This window comes from Conger conger, chromosome 8, assembly GCF_963514075.1.
Source record: "Conger conger chromosome 8, fConCon1.1, whole genome shotgun sequence".
NCBI classification, from domain to species: Eukaryota; Metazoa; Chordata; class Actinopteri; order Anguilliformes; family Congridae; genus Conger; species Conger conger.
In genome coordinates, this window is record NC_083767.1 from 4,322,545 (window position 1) to 4,339,937 (window position 17,393).

Below are 17,393 nucleotides of genomic sequence, written 5' to 3' on the forward strand. Positions count from 1 at the left end.
CATAGTTGCCATTTTATGTCAAATATATTTGTATATATTTGTATATATTTGTTCTGCTGGTGGTGAAGAGCGCACGCACCGGAGAAGTTCTGGCACAGCAGCCCGTGTGTGAGAGGAACAGCGTGAGCGCGTGTGTGAGAGAAACAGCGTGAGCCCGCCCGCTTCCTGCCCTGCCAGCCCGTGATAGGCAGGTTCGCCCAATGAATCAATTTGTCTCCAGTGATGGAAAATAATTGCAAAGCAAACAAATTATCTCCGGGAGATTGAGTTCACCCCTCGCACGGTCTGCGGAGACTGCAGCAAGCCGGGGCTCTGATGCCCACGTCACCGCCGCCCTCAGAAACACACTACACCCACGCTGGAAACGGAGAATGGAGGGAGAACAGCTTTTAAAGGGCATTCTGCTGCATTATACATACGAAAGAGTCCTGAGAAGTGCTAGGGAGTGTTAGGGAGGTGAGTGAGCTCTTATAGTGTGTGACGGCCTAGCACACAGAGGACAAAACGCAGCAGATAATTCACTTCTCAAATCTCACTTAGGGCACTTAACCGTGAAACCGACGGTGACGGCATGTTTTCTCTGGAGACACGGCACTTATTAAAACATAACCAAAATGGAAACTGAAGAATAACAAAGAAATGGATTTTCACTTTTTTTTTTTTTTTTTTTTTTACCAATGCCCTTTCTAAATGGGTAGATACATAGATATCTGCCTTGGTTTGGGCAAAATTGTAGCCATTTATAAATGTGTATTTTCAGTCCACTGAAATATTTTAAAGCATTCTTGAGTTTCAAAGTAAAGGCACTTATTAAGGAAAACCCAGACTTGCCATAAGCAAGATAGCACCCAACACTACATCCATCAAAACAGCTTCACCTGCAGGTCTCACACAGGCATTATAGACCAACCTAATACACACAGCCAGCGATGCCATTTAGAGGAAAGGCAATTAGTGATGTACAGTGGACATGATGATTGCAGATTTTAAATTTGATAGATTACATTGACATTTCTGAAGAATACAATAGCTTTGGGCTAGGCGGGAAAGGATAAGAGACTCCAGAGATGGATAGAGAGAGAGAGAGAGAAAGAATTTGATTAAGTTTGCCAGGCTTATTGGAACCAATCAAACGATCCCAAAAATATAAACCCCGCCCATCTGCACCTCCTTGCAGGCTCAAACGCACCAGGCAAGATCAATGGAGCACAGAAGTGTCTGTGAATCCAAAACAAATAGTATTTGAATTCAGGTCTGATGGGACAACATGTGAAGGAAGCCAGAGCACCAGTCATCAGAGAGAGAGAAGCATTTCAGCATGTTGCTTCTGCCTGTACATGACAGTCAAATCCAGCATACGAGAAATCACACCGTTATGTCCGTGGACAGTGACAGATGGACTTCTAATCACCTGCTTGTGTACATCACATATAAGTCATTCTTCAAGTCACAAGCCTTTCGTGTGCATTTATCCCCGGCTGTGCGTGATCAGAGGGAAAACCTTTCATTTTCAGTCCATGGTTTCCCAGAAATAATGAAATAATTCTAAAATAGGCCTATTCCCGGCAACTCTTCTTACTGGTTTAATAGCTTGAATTTTTTATGTCCTGTAGAGGAGTTTTCATGCTACGAACTAGCCAAGCGGAATCCCTCCCAACCTAGGTTTGGTTAGCATGCTAGATAATACCATTTATGATTTACAGATCTATTCAAGGCCATTAATCTTTTATCCCTTCTGCCGGAATTATATGATAGATGGGGAGTCATTCCACTAGACCATAGGCAGAATTTAGTTTGTGATTTGAAAGAATAACATACGCTATTGCATTTGCCCAACTGAATGTAGTAATACTTAAAGTATAATATAATTTGGTATATTATATATTATAAATATAGTATGTCAGTATACTGCAATACGCTTATGTCACCAAATATCTCTATTGTGTCTAACTTATGAAAATCAGGTAAACTGTTCAGGTGTGCCCTACGGTCAGCCTGGTAAGTAGTGACATCTCCACATGCCTCAACAGCACATGTGTAAGAATTGTTTAAGGGAGGTCCTATTATTGTAAAATACATATTGATTTCTCAATCATTGCCAGACTAATGAGGGACATAATAAAATGGTCTTTAAGAGAGTCTCAAAACAATTAAGCACATGAACAGCAGATAACAGTGAAAGGCATGCAGCACTGATGAAGTGAAAATAAACACGGAGCCCAGACTTTGTAAACAACAAGTGATTAATAATGAATAAGGCCTTGCTTATTGTACTGCATGAATGTACAGTTTAAGCAATATTATAACTATAACTGTCTGAATCTTTGCCAAATATGCTTTTTTCATTCATCAAACGCTTGTCTGTAAGCGGGATTGATAGCTCTGATACTGTAGAGAGGGTGAAATCTTTATCCCCATATCCCCCACCCCTAATTTAAGTGCATTTTTTTTTCTATTGAGAGATAATGAAGCAGACTGAAGGCCTGTTTTTGTTACCGCGGAGACGACACCATGCATGGTGATTGGTGGAGTGCTGGTTCAGGGTGTGGTCAACATGACCTCCTGCATAGTGATTGGTGAAGTGCTGGTTCAGGGCGTGGTCAACATGACCTCCTGCATAGTGATTGGTGAAGTGCTGGTTCAGGGCGTGGTCAACATGACCTCCAGCGCAGTGGACAGTGCAGTGTCCTGCAGGGGATTAGTGCCTGAGAGCCAACATCTGTCAATACACAAACAAAACAAAATGAAACGTGCTTTCTGTTTACACAACACAGGCATTTAACACCTCAATCCTGAGTTAATGCTGAAAGATGAAATTAACTGACATTTGTTTATGCTTCCTGATCCGCTGGATGAGGGTAGCATGGGGTTTAGGATCGGAGTTCCAACACTATTCTGCAAAAAATTTCAGGAAATGAGGGATCTGCATGTCTGGATTAGCCATTAGACTTCCTGGTACAAGCAACAGGGAATTGTTTGCAGGAATTAAGGTGGATTTGAGCGGGAAGGATGATGAAGTCAACTATTAAAGTGATACTGTATATTGTATGCTAGTAACAAGCTCTAGATGTGTAACAAGGAATGGACCATGTTACAACACAAGTGCCTTTACACTATATTGTGTAACTGGAATGCGTATGGAGTTGTAATTGAGTTGTAATAGGGGGCAAATGTGCTTTAGTTTACCATCTGGCAGGTAATTCTGTGATTGTACATGTGAAATCAAATCAAAGGAATATCAATTTTACATAACCACTCAGCAGGCTTTCAAACTCAATTTACTTCTCCTTGATTTTTGTGACACTACTTGCTCCTGAAATGAGAGCAATATCAAATCAAAATGTCCCTCATGCCCCAATGTAATCGAATACCTCCAAACTGAAAAATCTCCAGACTTAAAGATCGCAAGCAGCAGAAAATGATTCAATGATAGACATTTTGTCAATAGCACCAAATGTTTCCAAGAACCAACTGCCTGCATTCAAGAACCAAATGCTTGGTGCATGAATTTCATATAAAGTATGACGATGTGCAAATATGTCAGTTACTGTAAAACCGCTGTAGGCATACTGTACATGCTGCTACTGTAATATGTACCGTCATATTTGTACATCATCCAGCATCTATAAAGATCATTTGTGTTAGTACCATGGCAATTCTCAAGTGTATGCTCCACATTTTAAATCAGAGATGAGCCAATGGGGAAGTGCAGACCAAAGAAGAAGAACCTAATGACCGAGCCCTACACGTTGACTTGCAGTCTTATTTGTTTCCTAACCAAGATGTTACTTCCATTTTTATACTTATATTCATTTATTCACTGTATTAACTTGCCAACCAGGCCTGGTCTTTGTCCATGTTGACGTGAGGTTGTTTACTGTAGAAGCTTGGTGGCCATCTTGTCCTTGACACAGCTTATTTACACACTGCAAAGACCACTCCTCTGATGGGGCCTACACGCATCAATCGGAACCACCACCGAGCTCAAAATGGCAGCAGGTTTTGTGTTCTCTTGACTCTGTGGAGGTCATGTTATTCAGTATAATATCCCGGGAAGAACCATCTTCCCATAAGCCCCACGTCTCCTACCATCGCTGCTCTGTGAGCACTGTCAGTACTTTACTTTTATATTACTTTACTGACATTTAGCAGATCGGCTAACAAATTACATACAATACTGTGCAGCAGTACAATACAAAAATAGCCCAACCAACAAATTATTTACTGACATGCTTACATCTTGGCATAATCAAATGGAAAATTGAAGATTCAAATTTTTATTTATTTATTAAGAGGACTATTAACAGGAGACAGGAGATAAGAGAACCTAAAGGATGAGGAGAATCGAATCATGCTAACAAGCCATCCCGCGTTTCCAGAGATAGCAGAGGCGAAGCCGGGAATCTTTGCTGTTAAATGACACACTTACGGTTCATAAAGCACAGCCAACTGGTCTGGAGAAAGAACGAGAGCCTTCAAGAGAGCCTGAAGGTACGCATTAGCCGATGCTGTAATGGACAAGAAAAAGGTCGGACGGGAATGGATATTCCTGCCCGATAGGACGACGTCTTAGGTAGGCCTTACAATGACGCAATACTCAGAAAACAAAGCTGACTTCTTTTTGTTTTGCGACAATATAAATACACATGTTTATATCCACCTTCCGCTGTGTTGTAATCTGACGCCCCACAAGGTACGTGTAATGCAATACAAATGTGTCTACTTTCTACTGTATGTGATTGAAATTTAAGTGTACTTCCATTTGCAGCAAATGCAAAGAGATGCATTCACATGTTTAAGAGGCCTACATCTTGTCACCTATGACCTAGTGACGATAGTCCATGCATGTGTTACTTGTGCAGGAGAGGATCTGCTGTCATAAATACCTGTTTTCAAATTAAATGAATGCCCCGTTAGCATCAGCGCCCCATTAGCATCAGTGCTCCATTAGCATCTGCGCTCCATAAATCAAGCTTTAGCCTGTGATAATACGTGTCTCATAGGCACCGCACAGGAAGGCACCACATCGCAAGCCTGCCTTAACTATACTGTATACTGACTGCACTGTTCCCCGTTCAGGAAAACGTGCTTTATATTCAAATATCACAGTCATTCTCACCAAGCATGTAGAAGTGAAATGTAAATGTCTGTCTGCATGAGACATTTACTGATGTATAATAATAGTGTCCGTAATGGTGTTACCATTTAAGAACAATTATAGGCTCTTTCTTTTACTCACGACAACAATGAATGAACAATTCAGGCAGGCAACTTCCTGCTCTGTTAATGAGACTGCAGCGCCACCCTCTGGACACTATGCGACATATCAAGGGCAGTCTATTGATAAAATATAAATATATTATCATATATTTTCATGTAATATGAGAAAATTAGGTTTCCGCTTAAGATGGCTGCCCCTTATTTATTGAATTCAGGGGCGTGATATATGCTTGGGGATTTCTTTCAACAAAGTTCATGCATGGGTTCAAATCAGGGATGTGACTATTTCAGCAAAATATTATATATTACTTATATGCATTTTAATATTTCCAGTATAATGCATTGCAATAGTTATCTCAGTACTGATTAGTGTCAGTGTTGTTTGAAATTGATTATTTAAAAGCCTGTGCTGTAAAAGTGACAACAATGGTAGAAATGTCAAATATGTAATTTTGGACGTACTTCTTTTTTCTTTTCTTTTTTTACTTTTACTTTGTATATAGGAGAAGTTCATTATGGGAAAATGTACAATGCTTCTTTTTCATTCTGGATCTGCTGTTCATCTCGTTTAAACCCCAAAGGGACGAGATTCAGTTTCGTAGCTCTGAATTTCGATTTCTTAGCTCCTTTGATCATTTCTCAACGACATACAGTATTCTTTACCGTGTACATTTGCATTTGTCCGTCTTTATCCTTTGATCTGCTTTCAAACGAATATCGACAGTTTGTAATATATTTCTCAGCCTGAAGCGTTGTCTTTTCAACGCGGTTAAAATGTGTGATTATCACGTTGGCTGTGGAAAAAGATGACAAAAGAAATCCCAGTGTGTTTGAGAAATTCTCATTTATATTATCACGACCGCGTAAAACACCCTCTTTTTTCCGTCTTTAGATGAAGTGGCCTGCAGTGGCCATATTAAGAACAGCTAGGGGAAAAGAAACGCTTCACTCATGATATGACACGAATATACAGTACACTAAAGGGAATAGGACATTTTAGCTCAGGAGGGCCATCTAAATATTCTGTCTCAAACTGTCAATGTGCTTTCAATGCAGTCTGTAAAACATTTAAAAAGCTTTTGTGCTTCGAGGGGATTTTTTTGGGCATCTTCATTTAAGTCTGTTTGTTTAAAAAATAATAAATAATACAATTAAAGCAAATGTCTGGGGTGTTGATTTGGCAGTACAAAAAAAGAGAATAGATAAATACAAAAGAGACAACAAACAAAACAAACCAAAACAATATGGACAAGGAACCTTCAGCAGCACATTATACTAAATGGCGTCGTAATTAAAGGAAAGATTTGCTCAATAAAACAAAATGAAAATGTGCACAGGTTCGAGGACTGACAGAGGAAAACAAGCCTCTTTTTTGATAAAAAATGTACCTTACACCTGGATTCATGTAATATTTATTTTGGATTTAAATACTTTTCTGTGCTCTATTGATCTTGCCTGGTGCATTTGAGCGTGCAAGGAAGAGCAGATGGGCTGGACTTACACTTTCAGGATTCATTTCATTTGTTCCGATAAACCAGGCAAGTTTACCCTGCTGTAAAATCCTGCTATGACCAGCCTGAAATGACCAGCAACCAGCTGTTTAATTTCTTAAACTGGTCAAGCCATGTTGAGTATGGAGCTGGGCTGAACTGGCCAACCAGCTACCAACTGTTTCAGCACCTAGCTTGAGCTGTTAATTCTTTTTTTCAGCGGGGTAATCAAATGCAGAAAAGTATTTGAATCCAAAACAAGTACTGTTTGAACCCGGGTCTGGTTGTGAGGCTCTCAGCCGTGCTCTATACGGGCGGACAGACTGCAGGCCTCGGCACGTTCAGATTACGGACACAAAGCACACACAGGTGGGGCTGCAGGTGGGTGCGGAGAGTCTGTCGAAGCCCTAATAGTTCCGCAGGAGCCAGGTGGGCGCAGAGCTGCCCGACTGGGCGAAGTAGGCCCACCACCAGGGCTTTTCCTGCCGCTCCTCCCCGTTGGTGCCCAGCTCGCTCAGGGAGTAGCGCTCGAACTGGTTGTAGGGGTCGAAGCGGTCGTAGTTGGCCATGTCGGGCAGGTCGAAGTAGTCCAGGTGGGGCTCCATGACGGCGTACTTCAGCACGAAGTCCACGCGGCCGGCCTTCTGCATGCGCGAGGGCAGGTAGACCTTCTTCATGGTCCTGCGGTAGCCCGGGGCGGAGACCGTCAGGACGTGAACCCCAGACGTCAGCAGCCTCCAGTAGTCCCCGCCTTCGGCTGGGGAACCAGGGGAAAAAAACACACAATTATCAGCAGGAGAAACACGACACGTACACACCCTGAAGAAGACACGCGAGCGTGAGAGAGTGTGCAGCTATCTTTTTTTTTTATGCAGGAAAAAAATTTCTAATTGTTAGCACCTCAGGCCAGTTTATTACCGGTGAATATGTCCTCACATTCACAATGTTATCGTGGATATGCTGGTACTTTCTTATGCTTTTGTTGTCTTTGGACTGCTTTATAATACATATATATATATATTTTTTTGTTTTACATATTTGGTTATTGCAAACACTTTTAGTGTAGGAGTTTACATTTGTTTCTTAAAGATCATTCTGCACATTTGCCAATTTGACACAGACTCGAGCCCTGAGCTATCATGAATCTAAATGAATCAATCATGAATCTCAAGCATGAATTATATCTACAGAGTGTGTTCACTCGTTCACAAACAACACACTCTGTTGGAAACAGACCAGTGGAAATTGGCTGAAGTTCTCAATTGAAATCACAATTTACCTGTAGTGATGTCATGTCTGATTCCTCTAACTGAAATACTCGCTCCTTTGATTCCATTTCCCTGTTCATCTTTCACAATTCCCTTTATACCACGATGGACCTGGAAAACAAAACAGGACGACAAACTAGAGTGTCCATTCAACCTGGCCAACACTGATTCACTTGAATAGTCCTGAACCGATTAATTCAAACAGTACTGCACAGCTTCACTTAAACAGTCCTGAACTGATTCCCAAATAGTCCTGCACCAATTCACTTAAACAGCCCTGAACTGATTCCCAAATAGTCCTGCACCAATTCACTTAAACAACCCTGCTTTGATTCACCCAGCAGAAGTCTGGCAGAGATTCACTCTACCAGACTTGCACCGATTTAGACTTAAAAAAAATACTAGAAGACCTAACTGACGTTTTGGTCACTATGAACCCATGACTTGCTTTTATAGAGATTTTAGGCTGGGAAGATATTCCAATGTTTTTCTGAAAGTTGCAATTCAAATACATTTGATTCAATCATTTTGAATCTCCAATATCACACTATTAAATATGAGATAATTTCAACACATTTCCAAATGGGAACCAGGGGACCCACCGACTCAACAAAGGTCAGCAGGGCCTCTTTATTGTCCTGCCAGCCAGCGTACAGGTCCTCTTCCATGGGGAACTTGTCACAGCCCAGCTCCACTGTGATCTCAAAGCAGTTTGTGTGGAGATAGTTAAAGTCAGCCATCCCTAGTAAACACACAGATTCACTGCATTATTTATCATTATTATTATTATTATTATTATTATTATTATTATTATTATTATTATTTATACATTATTTACTCTTTTGTTTTTATTCACAGACAGCATTCAAAGTCCAGTTCATTGATTTATTTATTTGTGGGAGCTGCAGGTAAATTCTCACAGTGGGGCCTACCTCCTGCAGGTAAATTCTCACTGTGGGGTGGTGGGGCCTACCTCCTGCAGGGACAGCCTGACAGAGGGGTGGAGGGGCCTACCTCCTGCAGGTAAATTCTCACTGTGGGGTGGTGGGGCCTACCTCCTGCAGGGACAGCCTGACAAAGGGGTGGAGGGGCCTACCTCCTGCAGGTAAATTCTCACTGTGGGGTGGTGGGGCCTACCTCCTGCAGGGACAGTCTGACAGAGGGGTGGAGGGGCCTACCTCCTGCAGGGACAGTCTGACAGAGGGGTGGTGGGGCCTACCTCCTGCAGGGACAGTCTGACAGAGGGGTGGAGGGGCCTACCTCCTGCAGGGACAGTCTGACAGAGGGGTGGTGGGGCCTACCTCCTGCAGGTACAGTCTGACAGAGGGGTGGTGGGGCCTACCTCCTGCAGGGACAGTCTGACAGAGGGGTGGAGGGGCCTACCTCCTGCAGGGACAGTCTGACAGAGGGGTGGAGGGGCCTACCTCCTGCAGGGACAGTCTGACAGAGGGGTGGAGGGGCCTACCTCCTGCAGGGACAGTCTGACAGAGGGGTGGAGGGGCCTACCTCCTGCAGGGACAGTCTGACAGAGGGGTGGAGGGGCCTACCTCCTGCAATGTGGTACCACTCTGCTCCATTGATGATTCCACCTCTGCTCGCGAACGAGGCGCCACACCTCTCGGTGTTGTTCGAGGCCATGGAGACGTGGGCGTCTGCGTAGGTCCTGGCCAGCTGCTTGAACACCTACAGCACATCATTGAGTGCATTACCACAAGTACACAGGCACTATTAATAAAACTCCATTAATGTACGATATTATAACTATGGTTAACATACCTACACAGAACCTATGCTGTGCTGTGTCATTAACACACATACAGACACAGAGACACACACACACACACACACACACACTTACAATCATTGTAACTATCATCAACACACTTATTGCACGTTGAGAAGTGTTGACCTCTATTTTACACTATCTATCTCCTCCAGACAATACCACCAAAAACAGTTTCATGACAGTAGCTGAGACCCAGATGTCATAATGTATTTTTCTACTTTTACAAGTCTTGCAAAGTCTGTTTTTCTCAACCCACATTTTCTTGGCAGATCACCCAGTGAAAGACTTTACAACCTAATATTTTCGCCTCAGGGACTTTTATGAACCACGCTGTATTTTACAGCCTTTACAGCCTCTAAAAATTTTAATTGTTGGGTTTATTTAATGAACTCGTTTTGATGTATTTATGTACACCGAGGAAGGGTATATTGTTCAGCGCTGATTCTAAAGCGTGTCTGTGCGTGGTGTTTCACCTGATCATCTGGGGAGGGGGACAGGTACTTCAGCTCCTGGGGGTGTCTGGAGAAGTCGAAGGGGTAGGTCACCACCAGCGCCCCCCCGTGGAGACTGGCGGAGATCACGAACGGGATGGACCGGATCCACTTCATCACCGCGTACGTCTCTGGAGCCACCTGCAGCACACAGGGGAGACATGGCCTGCTGAGGTCTTCAGCTGCTACCAAACTGGGGCAGCCTGTAGCCTAGCGGCTAAGGAGCCTGTAGCCTAGTGGCTAAGGAGCCTGTAGCCTAGTGGCTAAGGAGCCTGTAGCCTAGTGGCTAAGGAGCCTGTAGCCTAGTGGCTAAGGTGCCTGTAGCCTAGTGGCTAAGGAGCCTGTAGCCTAGTGGCTAAGGAGACTGTAGCCTAGTGGCTAAGGAGCCTGTAGCCTAGTGGCTAAGGAGACTGTAGCCTAGTGGCTAAGGAGCCTGTAGCCTCGCGGCTAAGGTGCATGTAGCCTAGCTGCTAAGGTGACTGTAGCCTAGCGGCTAAGGTGCCTGTAGCCTAGTGGCTAAGGTACATGACTGGGACCCGGATGGCTGGTGTAGCCCCAGTGTAGACACAGCTGCACAGTTGTTGGGACCTTGAGCAAGGCCCTTAACCCCACATTAGTCTAATCGACTGCAAGTTGCTTTGGAGTTAAATAGGTAATACCACAGACCCCGTGACCCACATGTTATGCTATCATAAGTGATATTGTAATTACTGTAAGTGCCCTGAGAGCTAACAGTTGAAGTCATTGTATACCAATTCTAGAGACAGACAGTAGGAATGGCTGGTGTCATAGATAGGAGGAATATGACTCATACCTTACCAGACCAGTAAGAGTCTGGGATGGGGATGCGGTTGGTGCGGAAACGCCTGCTTCTCCGCCGTGTGTACACGATGGACGTCAGGTCGGGGAAGTTTCTGTTCAGGTCGATGTTCTGGGCGTTAGCTCGACCGGTGATCCAGCCGTTATACCTGGGGCCCTACGGTGGTGAAGAGGTCACTGCAGGTCAGCTGGGGAGTGAGTGAGTGTGTGAATGTGAATGTGAATGTGAATGTGAATGTGAATGGATGACACGGGTGACAGGAGACTGGGGAGGGACACGGTGGCATCATGCACCGTCATAAACCTGAGGAGCAGGTTTGTTTTTTTGAATTGAGACTTCACGCGACATAGCTTGCTTGTATTTAGCCTTCCTCGCTCTATTTAATAGGGAGTAGTATCATTCCCGATCCATCCGCTTTACCTCCCTATATTCAGTAACTTTAATCATTCATTCAGGAATAATCCAATCTGATTTTACTGTGCACATTTGCTGTCAATGTATATAAATATTTTTCTTTGTAAACCACAACATGAAAAATTCCTAGGTTTTTGCCAGCTTGTGGATGAAATATTTGTAACTTTTGGGAAACAGCAATCACCAGTCATGCCCAGGAGAGACAGTGATGATCACCGGTCCTGCCCAGGAGAGACAGCCCTGTACCCGGTCCTGCCCAGGAGAGACAGCCCTGTACCCGGTCCTGCCCAGGAGAGACAGCCCTGTACCCGGTCCTGCCCAGGAGAGACAGCCCTGTACCCGGTCCTGCCCGGGAGAGACAGCCCTGTACCCGGTCCTGCCCAGGAGAGACAGCCCTGTACCCGGTCCTGCCCAGGAGAGACAGCCCTGTACCCGGTCCTGCCCAGGAGAGACAGCCCTGTACCCGGTCCTGCCCGGGAGAGACAGCCCTGTACCCGGCAGGCGGACGCTCATGGGGGGTGAGCACCTCGTCGCTGTCAGGGTCGTTGCTGCCCTCCACCTCGGAGGAGGCCAGCTGGTAGCCGTCGGGGTTCATGGAGGTGAGGATGTGGATGCGCGTGGTGTTGATCAGGGTCTGGATGCGATGGTTCCCCAGCAGGTACTCGGAGCACAGGTACTGCGTCAGGTAGATCAGGAGCTGCCGGCCCAGGACCTCGTTCCCGTGCATGTTCCCGATCAGCTTCACCTCCGGCTCCACTGCAGAGGGAGGGAGAGGAGAGGGACACATACAGCCCCCGCTGTGGACACACTCTCCACAGAGCAGGGCTGCCCACTCCAGCCCTAACACAGCGCACCGTGTTCACCAGCAAGAGCAGGGCTGCCCACTCCAACCCTAACACAGCACACCATGTTCACCAGCAAGAGCAGGGCTGCCCACTCCAACCCTAACACAGCACACCATGTTCACCAGCAAGAGCAGGGCTGCCCAACCCTGTTCCTGGAGATCTACAATCCTGCAGGTTTTCACTCCAACCCTGACAAAGCACACCTCATTCAGCAGATCTCTCACTGTTGAATGAGGTGTGCTTTGTTACGGTTGGAATGAACTACAATAGTTAAGAAAATTCATTTAACACTTTCCATGTTAACGAATCCTTAAACTAGAGATCGTCCTTCAATGGAGTCACAGGGTTCCTTTTTGAACCATTTTTTGCAATTCCACTGAAAGAGAGGATATTTATAAGATAAACCTTATAAGCAAACTTTTTAGCATGTCTTGCTGTACACCATGCAATCTGTTTGAAAAGGTTTCATGTCCTGTATGTTCTTGAAACAAAACAATTGAAGCACAAACTAGTATTCATGATAATAAATTGGATTAGAAAACAATAAAAAGGGATAAACTAGATTTCTGCAACTGGAAACTCTTTTTAGAAGACATGGGGGTTGACATTCCACCAGCAAACTGAAAGGCTGATTGGCATTGGGCCCACCTGCCCTGTCAGCACACTAGTGATACATGAGCTTCTCATTCCAAAGCATCCACACAGACTGCAGCGTTACATCCACACAGACAGCAGTGTTACATCCACACAGACAGCAGTGTTACATCCACACAGACAGCAGTGTTACATCCACACAGACAGCAGTGTTACATCTGTTACATCCACACAGACAGCAGCGTTACATCCACACAGACAGCAGCGTTACATCCACGCAGACAGCAGCGTTACATCCACACAGACAGCAGCTTGGGAGATCGAGGGGCAGGCCCTTACGCAGCTCGTGTTTTCCGGGGTTGTTGGAGAACTCAATCACCAGCAGGTCCTTGCCCTCCACGCTGCGGCCTATGCTGTAGGTGCTGGTGATGTCGGGGCACATGGCCGCCGTCTTCTGCAGGATGTTGATCATCTGCGCGTTGGTGTGGTAGATGAACTGGATGATGGTGGCTGGCTCCTCTGGGGCCACGCTGGCTAGGGTGGCATCTTGTTTCTCTAGGGCCCCGTGGAAGTGGATCAGAGGGAGAGCTTCAGTACGGACACTTCTGACTCTAATGCGCTTTAATTATTCATTACAGCTTGTTTGAATTATAGCTCAACCTTGGAAAGAAATGCATTTCATATGTGCAAGATCCTCAAACGCCAAGAGGATGGTCTCTATTAATACATCGGGGCTGAACCACAGATTCTAATTAGATCTGATCATTTTTCTTCTTTCATTTTTCAATTTCTCTGAAGGAACTAGGTACGCAATGTGAAAATGGGACTGCGTGTACCCACTGACACTTTTGACACTTTGAACTTTGCAAAGCTGGATTGTGACCTTGCTTGTTAAACTAAGGAAGTGAGACTTAAAGATAAATACGTGAGAAAGGAGCCAGTGAAAGGTCCTGGTGAGAGCAGTGTCATTACACTAATATGTCGGCCACTGAGACCGCTAAAGGTCTTTAACACTTTAAACATGGGAACACGCTGATATTTACCTTCTTGGAGCAATTACAGAACCAGGAAGCAATGCCAAACATCTGCTACCCTTTCCTTTTTTGGGAGGGGGGCGAGGGAGTGGTTAAAATCAACTTTGAAAAGGTTGTTTTTTAATCCCATTGAGTTTTCGTGTATAAGCATTTGCAGAAATATATTGGATTTTAATCATTATTTCACCATTACTGGTGAGAAGGATGCTATAACGTACGCTATGTGAGAGGTTGTTGGTTCAAGCCCCGGTGTACCACGATGAGTGGCAGAGTGTTGGGGTGGGGGTGAGGGGTGAGGGGGCAAAGTTGGGCGTGTGCGTGCCATACCTCTCAGGCCCTCCAGCGGGTCGTAGCAGCCCTCCTCGTCGCTGACGAAGAAGCGGTCGCAGTCCAGGAAGTAGGGCCAGGCCATCTCGATGCCCTCGAAGGCGCGTTCACAGCTGTTGCGCAGAGCCTCGCACGAGCTGCGACAGGGCTTGACGGCGCGGTCCTTCTCGCAGCGCGGCGTCAGCACGGAGCAGCCCAGCATGCGCACGTCCGGAGAGCACTCCCCGTTCAGCAGCGAGTGCACCACGCTCAGCAGCAGGTACTCCGTGCCCTGCTCCGCCTCCTGCCGGCTCCGGTGGTCCAGGATGTTGGGGAAGATGGTGTGGGAGTACGGCATGTCCTCGCAGTAGCTCAGCATCACGTCCGTGCATCGCGCTGATTGGTGGAGCGGACAGGCACAGAGCGCGCTCAGAGGAGAGGGGAGGAGCTAAGGCACTTGTCTACTGTTGAGTATACTTGTACACTTGTACACTAGTACACTAGATGAGAAAGTTGTTAAGGAGGGGCGTTGTTAAACCAGAGTTTTTCACAGTGTTAATTTCACTCTAACTAGAGTTGATATTCATCCAGTAAGGATGAAGGATGTGCATCAAAATATAACACAATGAATATTTTACTGGGCGTCTGCATCAGAGCAAACCGTGATTTGTGCATCAAGCGTAATGTTTTGGTATATTTATTAAAGATTTAGTAAATATTGCTAGGAGCAACTTTACCAAATACATTTACATTTCTTATTTACACACAGTAAAATGGGCAGTTTGAATTAAACTATAAGAGAGTACAAATAGTAAAAGTCCAGTAGAGACCGTATATACTCCGTACGAGTTGATTTAGCTTCATCTAAAATGTCAATGCCCTGCCTTGGCATAAGCAAATATGTTAAGGTTGTGAAGAGGAATGGATAAAATGACCAATGGAGGAATGTAAAACATTTCCCCTTATCATGGTTTTCAAGTATGAGCCAAACTATGAAAACCTGGCTCACAATGGTGAAGCCAATTATTCGAACGATGAATGCATAGGCCAACACTCTATCTCTCTGTTGCTATGCTCTCTGGTATCAGCTAACAGGCCTGACGCGCGTTCAAGTCAGCTACCATTAGCTTACGTCCGTCAATATATTCAAAGTTTTTTCTCTTCGCCAAGAAAGTTAGCTATCGGTTTGAAAAGGCGCTGCGCGTCTAACGTTCGCCATCTTGAACACACGGCTGGTCAATCAGGGATTTTGGGACGCTATGGGAAAATGCGCTAGCTGATGGTCCACATAAACTGCCAAAGCTCTCCGCTTATGCAATCAGGAGGAATGTGCTGTTTTTATTACTGAGTCAGCGACCCAGGACACAACTGTGAAATAAGGACAGTATTTAGACAGTAAGACACGCTCTCCTGAGTGAATGCCATTGGACAGCTCAAATACATGATATTCAAGCTGCGATGTTTTTTTATATTTTATCATTAAATTTTTATTTTATTTATTTATTTCATATTTTAAGAAAATGTCAGCGCATTATTTACTACATGCTTAAAGGTCTAATTGATCATGTCCATCCTAAGTAGCCTAACTAAAACGAAGTGAAGAGATTTAACAATAAATCGGATAACTGTGCTCGTAGTGCATCAAAGGAGACCTACCTTTGTCTTCTGCTTTGCATCTTCCTGAAAAACAAACCGGGACAGTCGCCGACATGAGACATCAGCGATAATACATAAATCCAACACTAGATGGCGGTAGAGAGCTTGATCATAAGACCTCACATTCTACCGCGAGGCAAGCGCGCAAAAATAATGACGGAGGATAACAACACCATTAAAAAGACATACAATAATAACTGTTGCCTTCTGCACCGATTTTATGTTTTCCGTGTTATTCTATCCTCGGGAATGTATTATATGGCTGTATTACCTGTCAGTGATGTAAGTCAGCACATTATCTGCAACAGATTAGGTTTTTGTGAAATAGTTTAGTTCATTAGACTAGACTTGACTGAGGGACCATTTGTTAACAAAGTAGGCAACTAACATTGCTGTCTTAAGATTTTATCCGTCGGGGTGGCACATGGTAAAATCGACTAACTATAACTCAATAACAAAATGTTTGCCCACCTCAATGTGTCATCAATTAGGCTACCTAATGATGAAACAAACACGTTTTAATGATAAATGTCAGGTGTCACATCAATACGGTGTGTATATTCAACAATGACAAATGAAAATCGTTAGCGCAACTATTTTGTCGTAGGTGCAAAGGAGTTAATATAAATCACAATTCATTCTCCGCATGATAGGCAGTCAAAATTTCGTTTGAATTGCATGTTGATTAATATAAATTCAAGGAATTGTTACATGTCACTACAATTGATACACTAATTCAACGTTGCTCTGTCATAATAGCAAGACAATGCGCAGTAAACAATCTATTGCGCCAGGAGGGTTTGAAACTTTAATACCTCACCTAAAATCTCGTCCCCGGGTTCGCAACGTCGTGGTGGGGCAGCCCAGACAACTGAAGCCGCTACATTTAATGCAAAAACAACAAAGTTCATTTTGATCCGTTTGTACTCCGTATACATTGTGATGTGGCACTTCTGGTCCCTATCCGCTTTAATTAGTATGGAAACTTTCAGTTCAAGGCGCTTCCCTTGAAAAAAGTGAGTTTATTACACGCATTACGGTCGACTATCAAATTACAGAAGACTTGCGGGTGTTGGACGGATAAAACAAGAGAGGGGGAGAGCCTGTATTAGAATAGCCAGTTTTATCTGCGGCAAGTATTATGGGGAATTGAGGCGCATGTATCTAAACATCAGCTAGTCACAAATATACGTCTTTCGCGATGTTACGTGCATATAAACGACTGTACGAGTAGCCTAATTATATTTTCTTGTGATTTATCACCAAGATTCAGGCCTGTGGCAGGCAAGTCAATATCGTGAGCATCGATGTGCTGTGCATTATTAGAGGACGATTCACGAGCGGACGCCTTAGTTGACCGCTGACTGCAGTTTCCTCGGGATACTCTCTTTGCCCCCATAGAGCTGGGGAGGCTATTGGGAGCGTGCCATCGGTTTCGCTCAGTTTTGTGGAAAGACCGGAGCAGAAGA

At 44.5% G+C, this 17,393-nt stretch overlaps 1 protein-coding gene across 1 annotated transcript; it reads right to left on the reverse strand.

The window, feature by feature from the left end:
• Window positions 1-6,045: 6,045 nt before the first annotated feature.
• LOC133135624 (carboxypeptidase Z-like) lies at window positions 6,046-16,915 on the reverse strand. Its single transcript, XM_061252779.1, has 11 exons — window positions 16,745-16,915; window positions 15,925-15,948; window positions 14,290-14,664; window positions 13,268-13,483; window positions 12,016-12,245; window positions 11,070-11,231; window positions 10,238-10,396; window positions 9,526-9,661; window positions 8,581-8,720; window positions 7,990-8,089; window positions 6,046-7,467 (listed from the first exon to the last, which is right to left on the reverse strand). The coding sequence occupies exons 1-11, from the start codon at window positions 16,860-16,862 to the stop codon at window positions 7,118-7,120; spliced, it is 2,010 nt and encodes a 669-aa protein (XP_061108763.1). The 5' UTR covers window positions 16,863-16,915; the 3' UTR covers window positions 6,046-7,117.
• Between the last annotated feature and the right edge of the window lie 478 nt (window positions 16,916-17,393).

Excerpts from the sequence above, each read along its gene's own strand:
- LOC133135624 (XM_061252779.1), bottom strand. The coding sequence starts at position 16,862 with ATGTATACGGAGTACAAACGGATCAAAATGAACTTTGTTGTTTTTGCA. Across the intron at positions 11,232-12,015 it reads ACGACCCTGACAGCGACGAG|GGCCCCAGGTATAACGGCTG; the intron begins GTGCTCACCCCC and ends TCACCACCGTAG. Across the intron at positions 9,662-10,237 it reads CCCCCTCCCCAGATGATCAG|GTGTTCAAGCAGCTGGCCAG; the intron begins GTGAAACACCAC and ends GATGTGCTGTAG.